Below are 22220 nucleotides of genomic sequence, written 5' to 3'. Positions count from 1 at the left end.
CCCCTAATGTCCCGGGCCCTGTGGCAGCTGCCTCTGCTGCTATGGCAGTAGTTACACCACTGCTTCACCCTTGTGTAGCCTAGTGTAACAGGTGAGCTAGAAGAGAGCAGGGCCGCCGATAGGGCAGTACTACCGCTACTGGCGTCAGGGGCCCGGCCAAATTGAAAAATTGGTGGGGCCCGGCCCCTGGCGCCAGCAGTCCAAGGGCTGGATTGGGGGACGGGGACCGATCGGGCCCCCTGCAGTACCCACTGCCCAGGCCCCAGGTCAGAGGAGGTTGTTTAAGCCAGTGTGCCGGGTGTGCCGCGGGGAAAGTTCCCCAAACGCATGCCAAGATTGGCACGGGAGACCTACTGTACATTGCTGGCACAGCAGCCAGTCCCTGCTTGTAAATGTAGACGGAGCGTCCTTACACTGCTCTGCTAGAGCTCAGGTGTAGGACACGCCCCCTTCTCTCCCTGCCCACCAATCAGAGATGAGCCTCTCACTGCACAGGATAAGGGACCTGCTGCTACACGTGAGGAGCTCCTGCCGTCTGCAGCCCAGAATAGGAGAGGAGGAGAGGAAGCTGAACAAAGTGAAAGTAAAAGAAAACACCAGGTTAGTAACTATTCTTATTAATGTCAGGCATTTGGGGTTATTAATTTAGTTTTAGTAACTCCATGTGCCTCACATTAATAGCAATTAACCCCATCATGTCCCTCATATTAACCCCTGTGGCTCACATAAGAGTTAATAACATGTGTGACATATGGGGGTACTATATAATGAAGATATTTACTTAATTATTACCTCCATATGTCTCACATATCAGTGTCCCTTATGTAAAGCACACAGGGGGTTAATGTGAGGGACATGATGGGGTTCACTGCTATTAATATGAGGTACATTGAGTTGTAACCTGTAATATACATGACCAAACTTTTTATACACAACTGTGGATATAAGTACAGACCTATACATTTCTAAGGACCCATATATACAGCCATTCTTTTTGTGGCTGTGTATCTGGGCCAAATTGAAGAGCTGAAAATTATAGAGCAGGTCCTATATCTGTCCTATACATTCCCTATATCTGTCCTATACATCACCTATATCTGTCCTATACGTACCCTGTATCTGTCCTATATATACCCTATATCTGTCTGCATTTGTGGCCCTGTCAATTAATTTTTAATGTTTATATCAGTGAAAACCACATGCGTGCCACTTGTATGCAGGAGGCGTAAGGCTGAGGCCCCACGTTGCATAAACGCAGCGTTTTTGCTGCAGTTTATTTCAACCAAAGATTCAACCATTTAGAATCTATATTATTAACTATATGTATAATATGTACTGTTTTAGTGTCATTTTGTGCGATTTTGGTTGGTGGTGTGCCCCGGGATTTTTGAAGTGTAAAAAGTGTGCCGCGGCTCAAAAAAGGTTGAAAATCACTGGTTTAATTGTCGCAAAATGAAGTAGTCTTAAAATGGTGGTGGTGGTGGGGGGGGGGGGGGGCCCAGACACTTAGGCTGTATGGGGCCCCAAAATTCCTGATGGCGGCCCTGGAAGAGAGTGTGGAGGTCAAGTCCTCTTTTTTATGACTGCATGTGTATATGTGGTAAGGTGTATGGATATTCCAAAGAATTGCTATACAGGGATCAAAAATATCTAGTTGGAGCCTCTGTTTGTAGACTGTAATGTATGAGGAACCCATGAAGAAGGCTGCCGTTTGCACTTTTACACTTCTATCATGTAAATATAGGCTTACTCATACAATACTCTAAGCACTGGATGGATTTATATTTGTACCTGAATACAATTACCATACATATACAACATTCATTACAGTCTCAATCAGGGGCGGATCCAGGGCCGGGCGAGCCGGGCAACCGCCCGGGGCCCCATGCTTAGCGGGGCCCTGCGGCGCGGCCCGGATCTAACAAAATGGTCCTGGTCGGCATGTCCTACGGACGCCGATGAGCTGGTTACATAGGCGTTTAAAGCAGGAGCTGTCACAGCTCAACTCCTGCTTTAACGCTGAGCTCCGGCATTTGTAGCCGCGATGTGATGACGTCACATCACGCCTACAATATGTGTATGAGGGAGAGAGCTGCGAGGGAACGAGGGAAGGTGCGTGTGTGTGTGTGTGTGTGTGTGTGTGTGAGAACAGCATGACACTGGGGCAGATGGAGGGGGGAGAACGGCATTACACTGGGGCAGATGGAGGGGGGAGAACGGCATGACACTGGGGAAGATGAAGGGGGAGAACAGCATGACACTGGGGCAGATGGAGGGGGGAGAATGGCATGACATTGGGGCAGATGAAGGGGGGAGAACGGCATGACACTGGGGCAGATGGAGGGGGAGAACGGCATGACACTGGGGCAGATGGAGGGGGGGAGAACAGCATGACACTGGGGCAGATGGAGGGGGGATAACGGCATGACACTGGGGCAGATGGAGGGGGGAGAACAGCATGACACTGGGGCAAATGAAGGGGGGGAGAACGGCATGACACTGGGGCAGATGAAGGGGGGAGAATGGCATGACACTGGGGCAGATGAAGGGGGGAGAACGGCATGACACTGGGGCAGATGGAGGGGGGAGAACGGCATGACACTGGGGCAGATGGAGGGGGAGAACGGCATGACACTGGGGCAGATGGAGGGGGGAGAACAGCATGACACTGGGGCAGATGGAGGGGGGATAACGGCATGACACTGGGGCAGATGGAGGGGGGAGAACAGCATGACACTGGGGCAAATGAAGGGGGGGAGAACGGCATGACACTGGGGCAGATGAAGGGGGAGAATGGCATGACAGTGGGGCAGATGAAGGGGGGAGAACGGCATGACACTGGGGCAGATGGAGGGGGGAGAACGGCATGACACTGGGGCAGATGAAGGGGCAGAGAACGTCATGACACTGGGGCAAATGAAGGGGGGAGAACGGCATGACACAGGGGCAGATGAAGGGGGGAGAATGGCATGACACAGGGGCAGATGAAGGGGGAGAGAACAGTATGACACTGGGGCAGATGGAGGGGGGAGAGCTGCATGACACTGGGGCAGATGGAGGGTGGAGAACAACATAACACTGGGGCAGATGAAGGGGGGAGAACGGCATGACACTGAGGCAGATGAAGGGGGGAGAATGGCATGACACTGGGGCAGATGAAGGGGGGGAGAACGGCATGACATTGGGGCAGATGAAGGGGGGAGAACGGCATGACACTGGGGCAGATGAAGGGGGAGAACGGCATGACACTGGGGCAGATGAAGGGGGGAGAATGGCATGACATTGGGGCAGATGAAGGGGGGAGAACGGCATGACACTGGGGCAGATGGAGGGGGAGAACGGCATGACACTGGGGCAGATGGAGGGGGGGAGAACAGCATGACACTGGGGCAGATGGAGGGGGGATAACGGCATGACACTGGGGCAGATGGAGGGGGGAGAACAGCATGACACTGGGGCAAATGAAGGGGGGGAGAACGGCATGACACTGGGGCAGATGAAGGGGGGAGAATGGCATGACACTGGGGCAGATGAAGGGGGGAGAACGGCATGACACTGGGGCAGATGGAGGGGGGAGAACGGCATGACACTGGGGCAGATGGAGGGGGAGAACGGCATGACACTGGGGCAGATGGAGGGGGAAGAACAGCATGACACTGGGGCAGATGGAGGGGGGAGAACGGCATGACACTGGGGCAGATGGAGGGGGGAGAACAGCATGACACTGGGGCAAATGAAAGGGGGGAGAACAGCATGACACTGGGGCAGATGAAGGGGGGAGAATGGCATGACACTGGGGCAGATGGAGGGGGGATAACGGCATGACACTGGGGCAGATGAAGGGGGGAGAATGGCATGACAGTGGGGCAGATGAAGGGGGGAGAACGGCATGACACTGGGGCAGATGGAGGGGGGGAGAACGGCATGACACTGGGGCAGATGAAGGGGCAGAGAACATCATGACACTGGGGCAAATGAAGGGGGGAGAACGGCATGACACTGGGGCAAATGAAGGGGGAGAGGACGGCATGACACTGGGGCAGATGAAGGGGGGAGAATGGCATGACACAGGGGCAGATGAAGGGGGAGAGAACAGTATGACACTGGGGCAGATGGAGGGGGGAGAGCTGCATGACACTGGGGCAGATGGAGGGTGGAGAACAACATAACACTGGGGCAGATGAAGGGGGGAGAACGGCATGACACTGTGGCAGATGAAGGGGGGAGAATGGCATGACACTGGGGCAGATGAAGGGGGGGAGAACGGCATGACATTGGGGCAGATGAAGGGGGGGAGAACGGCATGACACTGGGGCAGATGAAGGGGGAGAACGGCATGACACTGGGGCAGAGACGGGGGGGACATGAAACTGTGGGCAGATAAAGGGGGAGAATGGCATGAAACTGGGGACAGAGATAGAGGGGGGACATGAAACTAGGGGTAGATGAAGGGTGTGTATGAAAATGGGGGAGAGATGGAGGGGGGACATAATTTACGGGTACTGTAGGAGGATTATACTGTGTGGAATCACATGAAAAATGAATGAGAATGGGTGGAGTCAACATAAAAGTGGGCGGGGCCTAACTTGCGGCGCTACGTGCGCCGCACGTTTTGTTCCCTCTTTCTAGTCTTCAACAGTTGGGAAGTACAGGTTAGAAGTGCGAGACCCACAGTAAGTAGGGCCCCGCCAAAGTCAATTTCCCAGGGCCCCCACAAACTCTGGATCCGCCACTGGTCTCAATACAGTTTATAACAAACCTTTAATATAAAACAAACCCCACATTTTAAGGATGATTCACATCTGCATTGTGGCTTTTGTTCTAAATGTAAACTAGGTCATAATAGTGCTGATTAGAGATGAGCGAGTAATACTCGATCGAGTAGGTGTTCGATCGAATACTACGGTATTCGAAATACTCGTACTCGATCGAGTACTACTAGCAGTTCGAAGTTAAGATTCGATGCAGAATCAGCGTTGATTGGCAGAATGCTATACATTGCCAATCAACGCTGGTTCTTCTCTTACCTTTAGAAGTCTTCCCCTTGCGCAGCATCCGGCGTCCTTTTCCGGCTCTGAATTCACTCTGCCAGGCATCGGGCCTGGGCAGAGCCAACTGCACATGTCCGCTTGTAGTGCGGGCATGTGCAGTCGGCTCTGCCCAGGCCCGATGCCTAGCTGAGTGAATTCAAGGCCGGAAGAAGAAGCGGGGACGCTGCTCAGGGAGAAGACTGCTTGGAGGATCCAGCCCGACCCTCACTCATGGACTTGGTAAGTAGAATTTGATCGAATGTTGCCTACCCCTGAAACGAGCATTTCCTCCCATAGATTATAATGGGGTTCGAAACCCGTTCGAACAGTCGAACAGCGTGCGGCTGTTCGAATCGGATTTCGAACCCCGAACATTCTAGTGTTCGCTCATCTCTAGTGCTGATCTTTTCTTATTTTCTCATGACAGACACAACCTTTATCTAATAGATCAGAGTGACATACAATATGTGCAATGTGTTTGTTGAGTTTTATAATTTTATGCCTTTACATTGGACATTTGTTATAATTTATCATTACAACTACAGACACACTCACTATACACTATACTATACACTATATTAGATATCTGTGTAACAAAGATGATGAAGTCCCAGGGCAAAAGAAATAGAGTTATCTATAGGGTTATTATCTGCTGTTGACTGCTGCAAAGAACTGCTGCAAACAACCTCAGAAATATATATATACATATATATATATATATATATATATATGTATATATATATACACTATATATACACTATATATATATATATATATATATATATATATATATATATATATATATATATATATATATATTACACTGCCTGGCCAAAAAAAGTCACGTTGTGCAACAAGGTGCCGTTCCACCCCTGATATAATTATGAACTGTTCATGACAGGAATTTGCATATATTCTTGAATATACATAATTGAGCTGTAGCCTGTCAAGTGCAGATCATAATTAAAGGTGTGAAGCGATGTCTACCAACGGAAGAGCTACCAGAGGAAGAGATGTTAGTGCCTTCAAGAAGGGGCAAGTCATTGGATTGCATCAGGCCAACAAATCGACCAAGGAGATAGTCGAAGTAACTGGTATCGGACAGAGAAATGTTCAGCGTATCGTACGAGCATGACAAGATGGTAGAGAACCCCCCTCCAACCGTGGAAAGTGTGGGTGTAAGACTATACTCGAAACTCGAGTTCGTAGGTCCCTAAAGCGACTGGAGAAGAATAACCGCCGGAAAACCACCTTTGAGCTCAAACAGATGTTCAACTCGACAGCGACACATTTCGGAGCGGACAATGAGACGAGAACTCAAAGGAATGGGTCTCAACAGTTGTGTCGCCACACGAAAGCCATTGGTGACAGAGACCAACAGTCGTCGGCGCCTGTCATTTGCAAGAGACCACAAGGATTGGACCCTAGAGCAGTGGAGAAAGGTCATGTGGTCAGATGAATCACGTTTCACATTGCTCCAGAGTGGTGGTCGTGTCCGGGTGCGACGAGAAGCACACGAAACAACCTGCGCTGTCACTCACCACCCCCAACGAATCTGCGTAACCTTGGCTCCCTGATACTCGAGAATTGGATCAAAATCCCTGAGTCTATGCTACAGAACATTATAGACTCCATGCCGAGACGGATGCGTGTTGTTATTCGTGCTCATGGTAGCCCAACTAAATATTAACACTCGCGACTTTTTATTTGGCCAAGCAGTGTATATATATATAACCACACAAGGGTATATGAATTTGGGCATTATACCAACATCCGGACAAAGTATTCGGTGGTACAAACAATACAATAAAGAGCCTATATATAATTTGAACTAAACCTGGACTGTGTGTATATAATCTGTACATATGTTTTGATAATGTTTTGATATATATATATATATATATATATATATATATATATATATATATATATATATATATTCTGTAGGGCATGTAACACAAGTATAATTTCCATTATAACATACTATACGTTTTTCACTTATCTTTAGTCCCCTGTGCAGCTGCTTGAGTGTTCTATAATAACTCAAGGTCTCTGATAGAGGGTTAAAAAGGAATTATAAACATGAATGTCAGATAACAAGCTGTCATCTGATTGGTGGTTTGATAGTATATAAGCCTGACAAATGTATTGCAATGCCACAGTCCCACAGTGAATCACAATGGCATTCCTTTGGCTTCTTTCGTGCCTTGCCCTGCTTGGGGGCACTCTTGGTAAGTTGGATAATACCATTACTATAACATTTTATTATCCATAGGAGCTTCTCAGAGAAAAAAAAAAGTATATTTTTTATTTTTAGGCTGTGGTGTGCCAAGTATTAGGCCTGTTGTTACCGGTTATGCCAGAATTGTGAATGGTGAGAACGAAAGATTATGAAGATAATCTGTTTTCCCTTAGCCCAAACAGCGGCACAACATGGGGTATTCCTGCCCCTGTGTACTGTTTAGGACAGGTGGAATAAGTTTAATCAACTAACAAGTCTGACCTCCCCCTCCCCTATATTAGGTCAGAGAGACCTCTCCCCCCCTGTGTTAGTCACAAGAATAATCCATCTACCCTACAGACAGTAAATCTGAAAATAAAGGGAGGGAGCCTTGTGCCGCTGTTTGGGCTAAGGGAAAACAGATTATCTTCATAATCTTTCGTTCCCCCTACGCCAAACAGCGGCACAACATGGGGATCTAGCAAGAAGGTACCCCACTAGGGAGGGAGACCCTGGCAGGCCGCAGCTAAGACGGTCTGACCAAAGGCTACTGCATCGGAGGTGCGCCAGCCAAGTCTATAATGCTTAGCGAACGTGAGGTGAGAGCTCCAGGAAGCTGCACTACATATTTGGTCCACTGAGAGGGAATGCCTTTCTGCGCAGGAAGTAGATACGGCCCTGGTAGTATGGGCCCTTAGGCACTCAGGAATAGGCAGGTCCTGAGTTTGTAAGGAGCCAATGATGGCCTCCTTTATCCATCTGGACAGGGTAACCTTGGATGCCTTGTTACCTTTGTTGTGACCAAATATATTTATGAGTAAGTTCTCCGACTTCCGAAAGGGGCTTGTCCACTCCAAATATATCCGCAAAGCCCTCACCAGGTCCAGGCTATGCAACTTCTCCTCCTGTTCTGAGGTAGGGAAGGAAAAAAGGAGGGTAGGGATATTACCTGGTTAATGTTATCAGGGGTGGGAACCTTGGGTAGGAACCCGCGGACAAACCGCAATTGAACCCTGTCGGGAAAAAATTGAATATAAGGCTCTGAAGCTGATAGAGCCTGTAGCTCTCCAACCCTTTTGGCGGATGTTATAGCCAATAAAAATGTTACCTTAAGTGTGAGGTATCTTAGGTCCACCTCAGACAAGGGTTCAAAGGGTGGTTCACAGAGACCCTGAAGCACAGAGGTTAAGTCCCACTGCGGGACCGGCTGTTGCACAGGAGGGCGGAGCCTAGAGGCCCCTTTCAAAAATTGTTTAACCAGAGGATTCTGGGACAACCGCGTCCCTAGATGAGCAGACAGTGCCGACACATGTACCTTCAAAGTGGCCGGGGTTAATCCCTTGTCCAGGCCACCCTGCAGAAATTCCAGAACTGTTTCAATGGACGAATTGTCGGCCTGACTCTCTATGCACCACTCTTGATAAATCTGAGCAATCCTTTGGTAACTGCGGTTGGTAGAGTCTGCTCTTGAGCTGGCCAATGTCCTCAGGACGGCCTAGGATAATCCTCTGTCTCCACATACGGTGCGGTTAACCTTCAGGCAGTGAGGTTGAACCTGTCCAGGTCCTGGCAGAGCTGACCGTTTAGAGTTACCAGGTTGTGGACTTGTGGAAGCCTCCAGTAGGTCCCTCGACTCATTGACATGAGGTGGGTAAACCATGCCCTTTTTGGCCAGAATGGCATGATCACTATTGCCGATGTCTGGTCCTGCCTGAGCTTCGCCAATACCTTCGGAATCATTGGAATTGGAGGAAAAACGTAAGCTAGTTTGAACCTCCACGGTATTGACAGGGCATCTATTGCCAAGGGATTGTCCTCCCGGTAGAGGGTGCAAAATACCCCTACCTTGGCATTGTATTGGGTGGCCATCAGGTCCACCTCGGGGAGACCCCATCTCTCCGTAAGATGATGAAATATACCTGGATCCAGCGACCATTCGCCTCTCGTCGCTAGGCCTCTGCTCAGTTGATCCGCTAGGATGTTGAGCTGCCCTCTGATGTGCACCGCTGACAATTGGGATAAGTTGTCTTCTGCCCAGGTGAAAATGCGGTCTGTCACTTCCATGAGTGAGGGGGACCTGGTTCCCCCCTGTTTGTTGACATAGTGAACCGCCGTCAGGTTGTCTGATCTTACTCTCACCGCCCTTCCCTCTAGGTAAGGGGCAAAGGCTAGGAGGGCGCGGTATATCGCCATCAGCTCGCGCCAGTTGGAGGAACGGGTCTTCTCCAGTTGACTCCAGGTACCTTGGGCTAGGGTCTCCCCCAGATGCGCTCCCCAGCCCGAAAGGGAGGCATCCGTGGTCAACAGGGTCCAGGAAGTCTGGCCGTGGACCTCCCATCCTTGAGATGAGACCACCAACTCAGTGATCGACAGGCCCTGATGGTTAACTGGATTGGCTTCTGCAGTCCTCTGGGACTGTGGTTCCATTCTCTCAGGATCTCGGCTTGAAGAGGGCGCATGTGCCATAACGCCCAGGGAACTGCCTCGATGGTCGCGGACATTAGCCCTAGGACCTTCATTGCCGTCCTTATCGTAACCTTCCGGGTTCGGGAAAGGTGTCGTGCCGCTTGAACAATCTTCTCCTTGCGCGGAGAGGGCAGGGAGATCATCATGCTGAGAGAATCTAGTTTGAATCCCAGGAATTGAATCCGGGTGGAAGGAACCAATACTGACTTCTGCCAGTTTACTAGCCAGCCCAGCTCGGTTAAGAAAGCCACGGTGATACTCAACTGTGTGGCGAGGGTCTCTCTTGACTGGGCTTTCAGGAGCCAGTCGTCCAGATAAGGGACAATAAATATCCCTTTGAGACGCAGGGCGGCTACGACCGGGGCCACCACCTTGGTGAAGGTGTGGGGGGCCGATGATATACCGAATGGGAGAGCTCTGAACTGAAAATGGCAAAGTTTTCCGCATAAGCGGACAGCAATCCTTAGGTACCTCCTGTGAAGGGCAAATATAGGTACATGGAGATAAGCGTCCCTTAGATCCAGGGTGACGAAAAAATCTCCTGGCTGCAGAAAGGGGAGGACCGACTTGATGGTCTCCATACGGAACGTACTCTGCAGCTATACTGATTGAGGTACCTGAGATCTATGATCATGCGCCAACCTCCGGACGCTTTTGGGACCAGGAACACGGGGGAGTAGACTCCTAGACCCTGTTCCTCTATAGGTACCGGTTCCAATGCAGCCTTGTCCACATACTCCTGTATGGACTCCTCCAAATGAAGTTGTTTGGTGCCCTGAAGAGGGCGGGTCCTGATGTATTTGTCTGGAGGTGGTGTAGCGAAGCTGATCTTGTAGCCGCTGTGAATGATGTTGAGGACCCATGGGTCTTTGATGTGTCGGGACCACTCTGAGGCGAAAGCGGAAAGGCGACCCCCTACAACCACGGCGCGGTGCATGGAGGCGTGATAGTCATATGCCTCTCTTTGCCTCCTGGGAGGAGCCCCGACCGCCGCCTCTGGATTGACCTCCCGAGCGCCTCTGGAAGCGACCTCTTGCTGTTCCTCTTGAAGGGCGGTAGGTCCGAAGGAGCGCTGGCCTCTTCCGAATGACTGTGGCAGGCATTTGCCTTTAGAATCTGCCAGCCCTTCCATTATTTTATCCAGCTCCTTCCCAAACAATCTTCCGGCCTCAAAGGGGAGACTGCACAAGGTAAACTTAGAGGCGTTGTCCGCCCGCCATGGTTTAAGCCATAGAGGCCGCCTTGCGGCCGTAGATAACGCCATGGCTCTAGAGGCCAATTTAGATTGGTAAAAAACGGCCTCGGCAAGGTAATCCACCATGAGACTAATGTCCGATATGGACTCCAGTAACTCGTCCCTATGGATTCCTGCATCTGTGTCCTTGTGCAGGGTGGCTAGGTCAGACCGAAGCTTGGACACCACCTCCCCTGCAGCAATGCTTACGGAGGCCTGAGCTGAAGAGGCGGCATATATTCTCCTTAGGGATCCCTCCGACCTCCGGTCCATGGGGTCCTGGAGATTGGAACCGTCTTCTGCTGGAAGAACTGTGCGTCTAGACAGTTTAGCGACCGCCATGTCTACTTTCGGCGGTGGTCCCCAGGAGCTCAGCTGGCTTTCGGCAATGGGAAAGAGGGTCTTGAACCTCCTGGACGTATTAAACGCCCTCTCCAGCTTCTTCCACTCCGCCTCCATCCTCTTGATTACCTCAGGGCTTGCTCTGAAGGACCTGAGAGATCCAGACGGGCCCTCACCGGACTCAGCCTCTGGTTCCCTGGCCCTGACAATCTTTAGCAGCCTAGGGATTTTCTCAAGCGGGAAGGAAGCCTTTACCGGTTCTTCCGGTTCCTCCTCAGAGGATACCTGATCAACAATCTGTAGGCCTTCCAAAGACGGGAGGGACAGCTGTGGAGACTCCAGTCGAGGTCTCTTGCCTAACTGGGCAATGGAGGTCTCCAGTTTCCTCATAGAGTCTCCTACGAACTCCTTCACCCATCCCACGACATCACGCAGAGAGGTTTCTTCTGAAGGCGAACCTCTGCACCCACGGCAGCACTGGTAGGCGTACCCATCAGGTAGCGGGATGTTGCACTTTACACAAGCCAGGTGCCGGCGCTTAGCGGCGGACTTCCTTGGTGGGATGTCCCGTGTAGAGGAAGAAGACGACATTTTAAGCAAATAGGGAACAGAATCCTAATACCACAAGGATACCAGTGTTCCAGCTTGAGTGCATGCAGTCAAGCACTCAGTAGCAGGAGCAAGGGCCTTATAAAGGCCGGCGGAGGAAAGGAGGAGGAGAGGAGGACGGAGGGAGGAGACAGGGCGGGACTCTACAAGTCCCACCCCCTTCCAAGAAACCCCCCCCCTAAAAGACCCCCCCCCTTCTCAAAAGGGGGGGCAGGGGGCAGCCTAAGGCGGGAGAGGGGACCCCCGAAAGCCACAGCCAGATAGAGTCTCAATCCGAGCTCTATCGGCTCAAATAGGCCGGGCCGCGGCGCCAGGAACCTCTGCGCATGCGCGGCGGCCCGGCCGAGTGCACAGCTAATACCGGCCGCCGGGAACCAAAACCAGGAGGTAGGTTCCCCGGAAACAAGGATCCTATGCGGCTGAAGGCCGCCGCGCTGCTGCAGACACACAGCGGGACCCGCGGCCGCAGGCACAGGATGGAGGCTCCGAAGATCCCCCAAAGCTAAGTAACTCTAAGGGGGAGGAGAGAGATCTCTCCCCCCACATCCACCTGTCTCTGTCCACAGGACAGAAAAAACACAGGGGGGGAGAGGTCTCTCTGACCTAATATAGGGGAGGGGGAGGTCAGACTTGTTAGTTGATTAAACTTATTCCACCTGTCCTAAACAGTACACAGGGGCAGGAATACCCCATGTTGTGCCGCTGTTTGGCGTAGGGGGAATGCAGTATCTGGATCCTGGCCATGGCAAGTGTCACTCCAGGTACTGTAAAAGCTGTCAACATATTTTAATCTGCTCTATACTTTTAGTGCACCTTTACTTCCATGGTGCTGTACATTTGAGAGTTTGCATACAATACACAAAATAGACAAAACAAGTACAATACTAACAGTGACCCAGTGGTACAGTGGGATAGAGGGCTCTACCCACAAAGGCTAACAATCTATGAGGGAAGTAGATAGAGACAGTAGGTGAGGGTAAGGGCTGATCAGATGGTGGTGTGGTAGCAGTAGAGTTATTGATGGTTGTAGCCCTTCCTGAACATGTGAGTCTTCAGGGTCCTCTTGAAACTTGTGATTGTGGGGGACCAGTGGACAATGACAAGTACGAGTGATCTCAAACATGGTCTAATCCTGACAGATCATTTTGACTTATAGTTGTTGTATTTCAAGTTTCCTTCAAATTTCTAGTGTTTCTGACAGAAATAATAATACTACAGACAACACAGTTGCTGCCTAAACACCAGAACAGTGACAGAACCAATACAGAAGCTTACTGTAATAAAAGGTTAAAAATAGAGATGAGCGAACACTAAAATGTTCGAGGTTCGAAATTCGATTCGAACAGCCTCTCACTGTTCGAGTGTTCGAATGGGTTTCGAACCCCATTATAGTCTATGGGGAACATAAACTCGTTAAGGGGGAAACCCAAATTCGTGTCTGGAGGGTCACCAAGTCCACTATGACACCCCAGGAAATGATACCAACACCCTGGAATGACACTGGGACAGCAGGGGAAGCATGTCTGGGGGCATAAAAGTCACTTTATTTCATGGAAATCCCTGTCAGTTTGCGATTTTCGCAAGCTAACTTTTCCCCATAGAAATGCATTGGCCAGTGCTGATTGGCCAGAGTACGGAACTCGACCAATCAGCGCTGGCTCTGCTGGAGGAGGCGAAGTCTAAGATAGCTCCACACCAGTCTCCATTCAGGTCCGACCTTAGACTCCGCCTCCTCCGGCAGAGCCAGCGCTGATTGGCCGAAGGCTGGCCAATGCATTCCTATGCGAATGCAGAGACTTAGCAGTGCTGAGTCAGTTTTGCTCAACTACACATCTGATGCACACTCGGCACTGCTACATCAGATGTAGCAATCTGATGTAGCAGAGCCGAGGGTGCACTAGAACCCCTGTGCAAACTCAGTTCACGCTAATAGAATGCATTGGCCAGCGCTGATTGGCCAATGCATTCTATTAGCCCGATGAAGTAGAGCTGAATGTGTGTGCTAAGCACACTCATTCAGCACTGCTTCATCACGCCAATACAATGCATTAGCCAGTGCTGATTGGCCAGAGTACGGAATTCGGCCAATCAGCGCTGGCCAATGCATTCTATTAGCCCGATGAAGTAGAGCTGAATGTGTGTGCTAAGCACACACATTCAGCACTGCTTCATCACGCCAATACAATGCATTAGCCAGTGCTGATTGGCCAGAGTACGGAATTCGGCCAATCAGCGCTGGCTCTGCTGGAGGAGGCGGAGTCTAAGGTCGGACCTGAATGGAGACTGGTGTGGAGCGATCTTAGACTCCGCCTCCTCCAGCAGAGCCAGCGCTGATTGGCCGAATTCCGTACTCTGGCCAATCAGCGCTGGCCAATGCATTCTATTAGCCCGATGAAGTAGAGCTGAATGTGTGTGCTAAGCACACACATTCAGCACTGCTTCATCACGCCAATACAATGCATTAGCCAGTGCTGATTGGCCAGAGTACGGAATTCGGCCAATCAGCGCTGGCTCTGCTGGAGGAGGCGGAGTCTAAGATCGCTCCACACCAGTCTCCATTCAGGTCCGACCTTAGACTCCGCCTCCTCCGGCAGAGCCAGCGCTGATTGGCCGAAGGCTGGCCAATGCATTCCTATGCGAATGCAGACTTAGCAGTGCTGAGTCAGTTTTGCTCAACTACACATCTGATGCACACTCGGCACTGCTACATCAGATGTAGCAATCTGATGTAGCAGAGCCGAGGGTGCACTAGAACCCCTGTGCAAACTCAGTTCACGCTAATAGAATGCATTGGCCAACGCTGATTGGCCAATGCATTCTATTAGCCCGATGAAGTAGAGCTGAATGTGTGTGCTAAGCACACACATTCAGCACTGCTTCATCACGCCAATACAATGCATTAGCCAGTGCTGATTGGCCAGAGTACGGAATTCGGCCAATCAGCGCTGGCTCTGCTGGAGGAGGCGGAGTCTAAGGTCGGACCTGAATGGAGACTGGTGTGGAGCGATCTTAGACTCCGCCTCCTCCAGCAGAGCCAGCGCTGATTGTTCGAATTCCGTACTCTGACCAATCAGCGCTGGCCAATGCATTCTATTAGCTTGATGAAGCAGAGTGTGCACAAGGGTTCAAGCGCACCCTCGGCTCTGATGTAGCAGAGCTGAGGCTGCACAAGGGTTCAAGCGCACCCTCGGCTCTGATGTAGGAGAGCCGAGGGTGCACTTGAACCCTTGTGCACCCTCAGCTCTGCTACATCAGAGCCGAGGGTGCGCTTGAACCCTTGTGCACACTCTGCTTCATCAAGCTAATAGAATGCATTGGCCAGCGCTGATTGGCCAATGTATTCTATTAGCCTGATGAAGTAGAGCTGAATGTGTGTGCTAAGCACACACATTCAGCTCTACTTCATCGGGCTAATAGAATGCATTGGCCAGCGCTGATTGGCCAGAGTACGGAACTCGACCAATCAGCGCTGGCTCTGCTGGAGGAGGCGGAGTCTAAGATCTCTCCACACCAGTCTCCATTCAGGTCCGACATTAGACTCCGCCTCCTCCAGCAGAGCCAGCGCTGATTGGCCGAATTCCGTACTCTGGCCAATCAGCACTGGCTAATGCATTGTATTGGCGTGATGAAGCAGTGCTGAATGTGTGTGCTTAGCACACACATTCAGCTCTACTTCATCGGGCTAATAGAATGCATTGGCCAATCAGCGCTGGCCAATGCATTCTATTAGCGTGAACTGAGTTTGCACAGGGGTTCTAGTGCACCCTCGGCTCTGCTACATCAGATTGCTACATCTGATGTAGCAGTGCCGAGTGTGCATCAGATGTGTAGTTGAGCAAAACTGACTCAGCACTGCTAAGTCTGCATTCGCATAGGAATGCATTGGCCAGCCTTCGGCCAATCAGCGCTGGCTCTGCCGGAGGAGGCGGAGTCTAAGGTCGGACCTGAATGGAGACTGGTGTGGAGCGATCTTAGACTCCGCCTCCTCCAGCAGAGCCAGCGCTGATTGGTCGAGTTCCGTACTCTGGCCAATCAGCGCTGGCCAATGCATTCTATTAGCCCGATGAAGTAGAGCTGAATGTGTGTGCTTAGCACACACATTCAGCTCTACTTCATCAGGCTAATAGAATACATTGGCCAATCAGCGCTGGCCAATGCATTCTATTAGCTTGATGAAGCAGAGTGTGCACAAGGGTTCAAGCGCACCCTCGGCTCTGATGTAGCAGAGCTGAGGGTGCACAAGGGTTCAAGTGCACCCTCGGCTCTCCTACATCAGAGCCGAGGGTGCGCTTGAACCCTTGTGCAGCCTCGGCTCTGCTACATCAGAGCCGAGGGTGCGCTTGAACCCTTGTGCACACTCTGCTTCATCAAGCTAATAGAATGCATTGGCCAGCACTGATTGGCCAGAGTACGGAATTCGGCCAATCAGCGCTGGCCAATGCATCCCTATGGGAAAAAGTTTATCTCACAAAAATCACAATTACACACCCGATAGAGCCCCAAAAAGTTATTTTTAATAACATTCCCCCCTAAATAAAGGTTATCCCTAGCTATCCCTGCCTGTACAGCTATCCCTGTCTCATAGTCACAAAGTTCACATTCTCATATGACCCGGATTTGAAATCCACTATTCGTCTAAAATGGAGGTCACCTGATTTCGGCAGCCAATGACTTTTTCCAATTTTTTTCAATGCCCCCGGTGTCGTAGTTCCTGTCCCACCTCCCCTGCGCTGTTATTGGTGCAAAAAAGGCGCCAGGGAAGGTGGGAGGGGAATCGAATTTTGGCGCACTTTACCACGTGGTGTTCGATTCGATTCGAACATGGCGAACACCCTGATATCCGATCGAACATGTGTTCGATAGAACACTGTTCGCTCATCTCTAGTTAAAAACCATCAAACTATAAATAATAATTCTGATAGATTACTTAAAGACAGATTTACTTTTCCTGTTTTGCTTTTTTTGCGAGATTGCCTCAAAGGGGTTGTCCAGGAAAAACAGTTTTTTTCTCTGGAGGACAGGAAAGGTGTAAAAAAAAAAAAAAAAATCATACACACTTGTTCCTGGTGATTTGGTGTTCTACGCCATTCTCCAGTCTAACGGTACCCCAGGACTTGCGCTAGTGAGTATCCACGCTACATGTGACCGCGGATCCCAATCAGGGGTCAGGGGATCACATGTGGTGAGGACTTCCGCTGGAACAATCCCTAGGGCGGTGCAGAACCAGACACCGGCCTGGGATACTGGAGCACCAGGGACAGGTGAGTATGATTTCTGGTGGCTAAACAGCTGGGACATACAGTACAAGTGTAATGGATTGGATTGAGGCTGGGGCCTCAAGATGGAAACAAAATTGCAGCATGTCAATTATACCTACAGAAAGACTAGCATTTTCTCATCTAGTCATAATAGGGGCAGAAAGTCTGCAGAGGGGAATTGGTGTACCTAAGGTGTAAGACAGACATGAAAAGTGGATGTTTTTTTAAAAACCATTTTGCACCTCGGTCATATGAAAGTAGCCTTAGTGTGTGAGAGTAGCCTTAGCGGTTATCTATTCAGCTAGGAGTCCCTGCCTCCCGACATATTGTTCCCATCCTGTAATTGGCTTAAACTTAGTTGAGTGAATGCACCCTTACCCAACAGAGATGTGGAAGCCAAGCTTTTCATGGGAGAAAACCCACCAACATAACAGAGCTGAAGCTGTTTTGTACAGAGGAATGGGCTAAACTTTCTCCAGGCTTATGTGTAATACTAATCAATGATTACCGAAACAGGGTCACATTAGATACTAAAAGCAAATGTTCACATATATTTTTTTGTCAATCACAGATATGTAATATCGGATCTAAGAGTTTTAGTACTTGTGAAAATCTGATGTAGTTTTAGGTCAAATTTATGCAGAACTATAGATTAAATAAATTCTGAAGGGTTCCCAAATTTGATGCACCATTGTATATAGTACAGTACATTACACATCTTCCATGCATGCAATGTTCTGCCATGTCAAAATATTACATAAGAGCTTCTAATAATGTTAGCTAAAACCATAAAAATGTAGTTTTCAAACGGTAATAAATGCAATATAGTGACTAGTATGGTTATACTCCACAGGACAACACTGGATTCCACTTCTGTGGTGGTTCCCTGATCAACAGTCTCTGGGTTGTCACTGCTGCTCACTGTGGTGTCACGTAAGTATGTGATAAAAAATGTACAGTGCAGCTCTTTGTAAATGCCAGTGAGCTATGGAGAATACAGAATTGATAGATTTTTGTGTGCTGGGGTCCCAATAAGTGGCAATAACACCCTGCCAACTGTCACGCCATTATAGCATGCTAGATTTTAGTTATTATATAATGAAAGTGAGTATTACAGTATATACATTCAAATATGTATTCTCACATCATGTAAACTATTGATATGCAGAAAGCTAATTTACAGGAAACAATTACCATTCTGATGGAATGATTCTGATTTTGTAAAGTGTAATTTCCATATAGAAATAAGGGATCAATAAAACAAAATATTATTTATACATAAATATTAAGACTATATAGTTAACCATGTGAAACTGTCCTCATGCAATATGTTTGCCATTGGTGTAAAATTGATGACAGCCATCTAGCCATCTTATAAATCGTATAAATGTTCCTGAAGCAGCTAACATGCTTGCACATCTTTCACATACAGAACCTCCCACCGTGTAATTCTGGGTGAATACAACCGATCTTCCAATGCTGAGCCTATTCAAACTAAAACCATTTCTAGGGTAAGTAGAAACAATGGAAACGTCCTTCAAGACTGTTCATTTTGTCTTTTAAATGTCATTTTATAAGGTCCCATATTGCGGAAAAGCAATTTTTTGACTGGTACATTTTACAGTACCAGCAAAGTGAATTAGATTCTATTAATCTCTTCTACACATTGCAGAAAAAAAGCAGAATTTTAATAAACACATATATTTTTGAAAAACACTGCATGTTAATTTCAACTGTGGAATTGTGGGCGTTTTTCTTAGACATTTAATTGGAGAAGAAAAAATGCAGAGACAACTGCAGTAAAAACTGAAAAATGCTGTGGAAATAAAATGTTTTTTTCTGCAGTGTTTTTAGCTGCAATGTGGTATGTGGGACCTAAAGGTGGATATAGATTTTAGATTACTTAAGTGGCAAATTTTAGACTGTCTGCTATTGGTTGGTCATACTGAAACGTACAACAGTTTGTCTCATAAAGCCAACCATCACCTTAAGTTTTTCAGAACCTAAATCTGTTGTGGTGGATTTTTTCTGCCGTCTGTCGGCTGTGATCTGATGTGTATGGGCTAGACTGACAGACGTGTGGGAGATTTTTGTATTGTGTGGGCATGTGTTTGTACTACTGTATTTGAACACGGCAACAAAGTGTTCGTCATTTGCTGCTTTTAGCACTTCATTAGCATTGAATGACTTTCCATCTTTTAATTTTCCAAGTAGGTCAATGGATTACCATCAGTGCGATGGAGAAGGTTTGGGATGATGTGCGTACTTACAGCACAGAGATCAGCAGGGAGCGTACATCATGAACCAACATGAAAAGTGTGGGCATTGTCCCAAACCTTCTCCATCACATAGGTTTCCCACCCTAATGGTAAGCCATTGACCTAACAGCCGCATGATTGCTGCAAGGGTGAAGTCTCTGCCACCGTAATTTCGGTTTTTGAACTCAATACTGGTTAGTTGTTGTGACTATTCACAACAACACAAGGTAATGAGCCAATCAGGCATTCTTACCTTAATATTTCCATATTATTTGAATTACTACCCTATATACCAGCTCGGTGTCTTCTCTCTTTTTGTGTTAATTTTCCAAGTGTCTGGGATATTCAAAAGGTTTGAGGTTGTTTGGGACATGTGTTTGGGATGGTTGGTTGTATGTTAATTTCAGATCCTATGTGTACGTTCAGTTTTAGTCTAAAGGCCGATTTTTTTTTTAACAGGTCTTCAGACACCCCAACTACAGCTCCCTTACCACTGTAAATGATATCACTCTTCTGAAGCTCACCAGCGCTGCTACCTTTAACCAGCGTGTGGCTCCTGTGTGTCTCGCTGCCTCTAGTGATGTATTCAATGGAGGAGAGAGATGTGTAACCACTGGATGGGGCTATGTAAATGCTGCATGTAGGTTTTTACAATTATAGAAGTTATAGGTATATTGCAGTAATATGTATATTAATAATAATGTAGGTATATTGGAAATGTTGAGGCAGAATTATTAATATTTAATCATATCAATATCAAAAAGGGGTTTAGTGCATAACAACTTGTTTTTGACATGGGTTTTGATGCAGAAAATCTGTGGTGCAGTTTGACACATGCATGTATCCATGTTATCAATGTGGTATTTTTTTTCAAGATATTTTCACACACCAGTTCTATAATTTTTAGATATTTGTAAAAGGATTTGTTATATATTAATGGACATAATAATATTTCTGTTGTTTGGTTCCGAATGGGGACTCAAAAGATGGAGATTCTGTGTACGAAAAAAGCGGTTATTTGCCAACACTTGTGGACCCCTAGACAGGACTGTGCAGGTTTTTTCTCTCCATCGACTTTAGACGGAATCTGTGATGAAGTCTCCTATGGAAACTCCAACACAGACATGAACTTAGCATTAGACAAACTACCTAGACTTTAAAAGAAGAAAAAAGGATAAGACTAGCTATTATATTTCTGGCCTGTACCACCTTTTGCTGCAAAACATTACAAGGTGACAAACTGTAAAGAAGAGAAAAGAAAAAAAAAACAGTAAATGTAATCAATTATATTTCTGCAAAACATTTTGCATGAGTATTTGTTATGTACTTTTTATTTCTAAGAAGACATAAACATAAATGAAAAGATAATAGCATATAATAGAAAATATTTTTTTTCATTAAATTTCACTTTTGTTGATTTTTTTTTTAAATCTTTTTATTTTCCTTAGCACAAATAACTCCAAGCAAACTCCAGCAGGTCGCTCTGCCTCTTCTGACCACTGCTGACTGTCAGAGATACTGGGGAACCAGAATCCAGAGCACCATGATCTGCGCTGGAGCATCTGGAGCCTCCTCCTGCATGGTAAGTTATACAATGCTGTTAAGTCTCGTGCATACGACTGAAGAATAGCCATGTGATGCTCATTTTTCAGAACATTGAAATTTTACTTTTCAGATAAATAGTAAGTACAAAAAAAAAATAGGACCTGTCCTATTTTTGGTTGTTTTCACAGTATAAAAGACTCAACACAAGTCAATGAGTATGTTTTTAAGATCATCAAAAAGGATTTACATCCAAGTGACAGCAATTGTAAATTGATCAGTTGGATAAAAAAAAAAGAAGAAAAAAGACCAAAGAAGTTTATCTGTTTTTAACGCATAGTTAAAAATGATTGACAAATGGAAAAAATGGTCAGACGGCAGGGAAATGGATGAAAAATATAGGTTACATGATTGGAAAAAGAACGTTTAGAACAGATATAGGCTAGGTTTTTAAACTACACAACAGGTAGTTTAAGAATTCTGATCCTTGATTTTACACTATGGATTGTCAGTACGTCTTCTTTGTATTCCCCACTGGTAGTATATTGGGGAACAATTCAGGCCCTAAGAGATTTATGGATGCCGCATTATGATGCCATATGACCTGGAGTCATTCTCTTGTGTACATGAGACCTCTTTCAAGGTTTTCTTGTCTCATACTTAGCATTTTGTTAAATTAATTCTGTAAAGACGATAGAACATGAATAGATATATAGTTTGCTCATGCATTCATTTAATTGTTCTGTAGGGTGACTCCGGTGGACCTCTTGTATGCCAGAGAAATGGAGCTTGGACCTTGGTTGGTGTTGTGTCCTGGGGAAGTTCCTCCTGCTCTACTACTACTCCCGCTGTATATGCTCGTGTGACAGCTCTTAGATCCTGGTTGGACCAAACTGTTGCTGCTAACTAAATGTATCTCTATGAATATTGTTCATTAAAGTTACTACAACAAGATTGTATTTTGTAATGTAATGTTTTATAGTGTGTATTGCAAAGTAACATCTATATTAGTCTAAAAAAATGACAAGGGTAAACATAATATAGTTTACAGTATTTTATAATATACAGTAGATTTCGCTCTGTGACTATAAATTAATTTATATTAAATCAGCACTGTATAAGGCTAAGGCATTGTTAGCTAATGCTAAGGCATTCCATATTGTGAAAGTGAAGAATTTTTGGCCTATAAGGAAATGCAGCAGAAAAAATGCTGCATTACACAGTCCCAGCAAAGTAAATGAGATTTTATTAAATGGGCTA

At 47.3% G+C, this 22220-nt stretch overlaps 1 protein-coding gene across 1 annotated transcript; it reads left to right on the top strand.

Annotated features, from left to right (window-relative positions):
• The first annotated feature begins 7209 nt into the window (after positions 1–7209).
• LOC142212600 (chymotrypsinogen A-like) lies at positions 7210–21870 on the top strand. Its single transcript, XM_075280564.1, has 8 exons — positions 7210–7261; positions 7348–7408; positions 12621–12663; positions 18014–18093; positions 18593–18671; positions 19878–20058; positions 20867–21000; positions 21709–21870. Exons 1-8 carry the CDS (start codon positions 7210–7212, stop codon positions 21868–21870), a joined length of 792 nt encoding a protein of 263 aa, XP_075136665.1.
• Positions 21871–22220: the final 350 nt, after the last annotated feature.

Source organism: Leptodactylus fuscus, chromosome 7, assembly GCF_031893055.1.
Source record: "Leptodactylus fuscus isolate aLepFus1 chromosome 7, aLepFus1.hap2, whole genome shotgun sequence".
NCBI classification, from domain to species: Eukaryota; Metazoa; Chordata; class Amphibia; order Anura; family Leptodactylidae; genus Leptodactylus; species Leptodactylus fuscus.
This window is presented reverse-complemented; position numbering and strand designations above follow the sequence as displayed.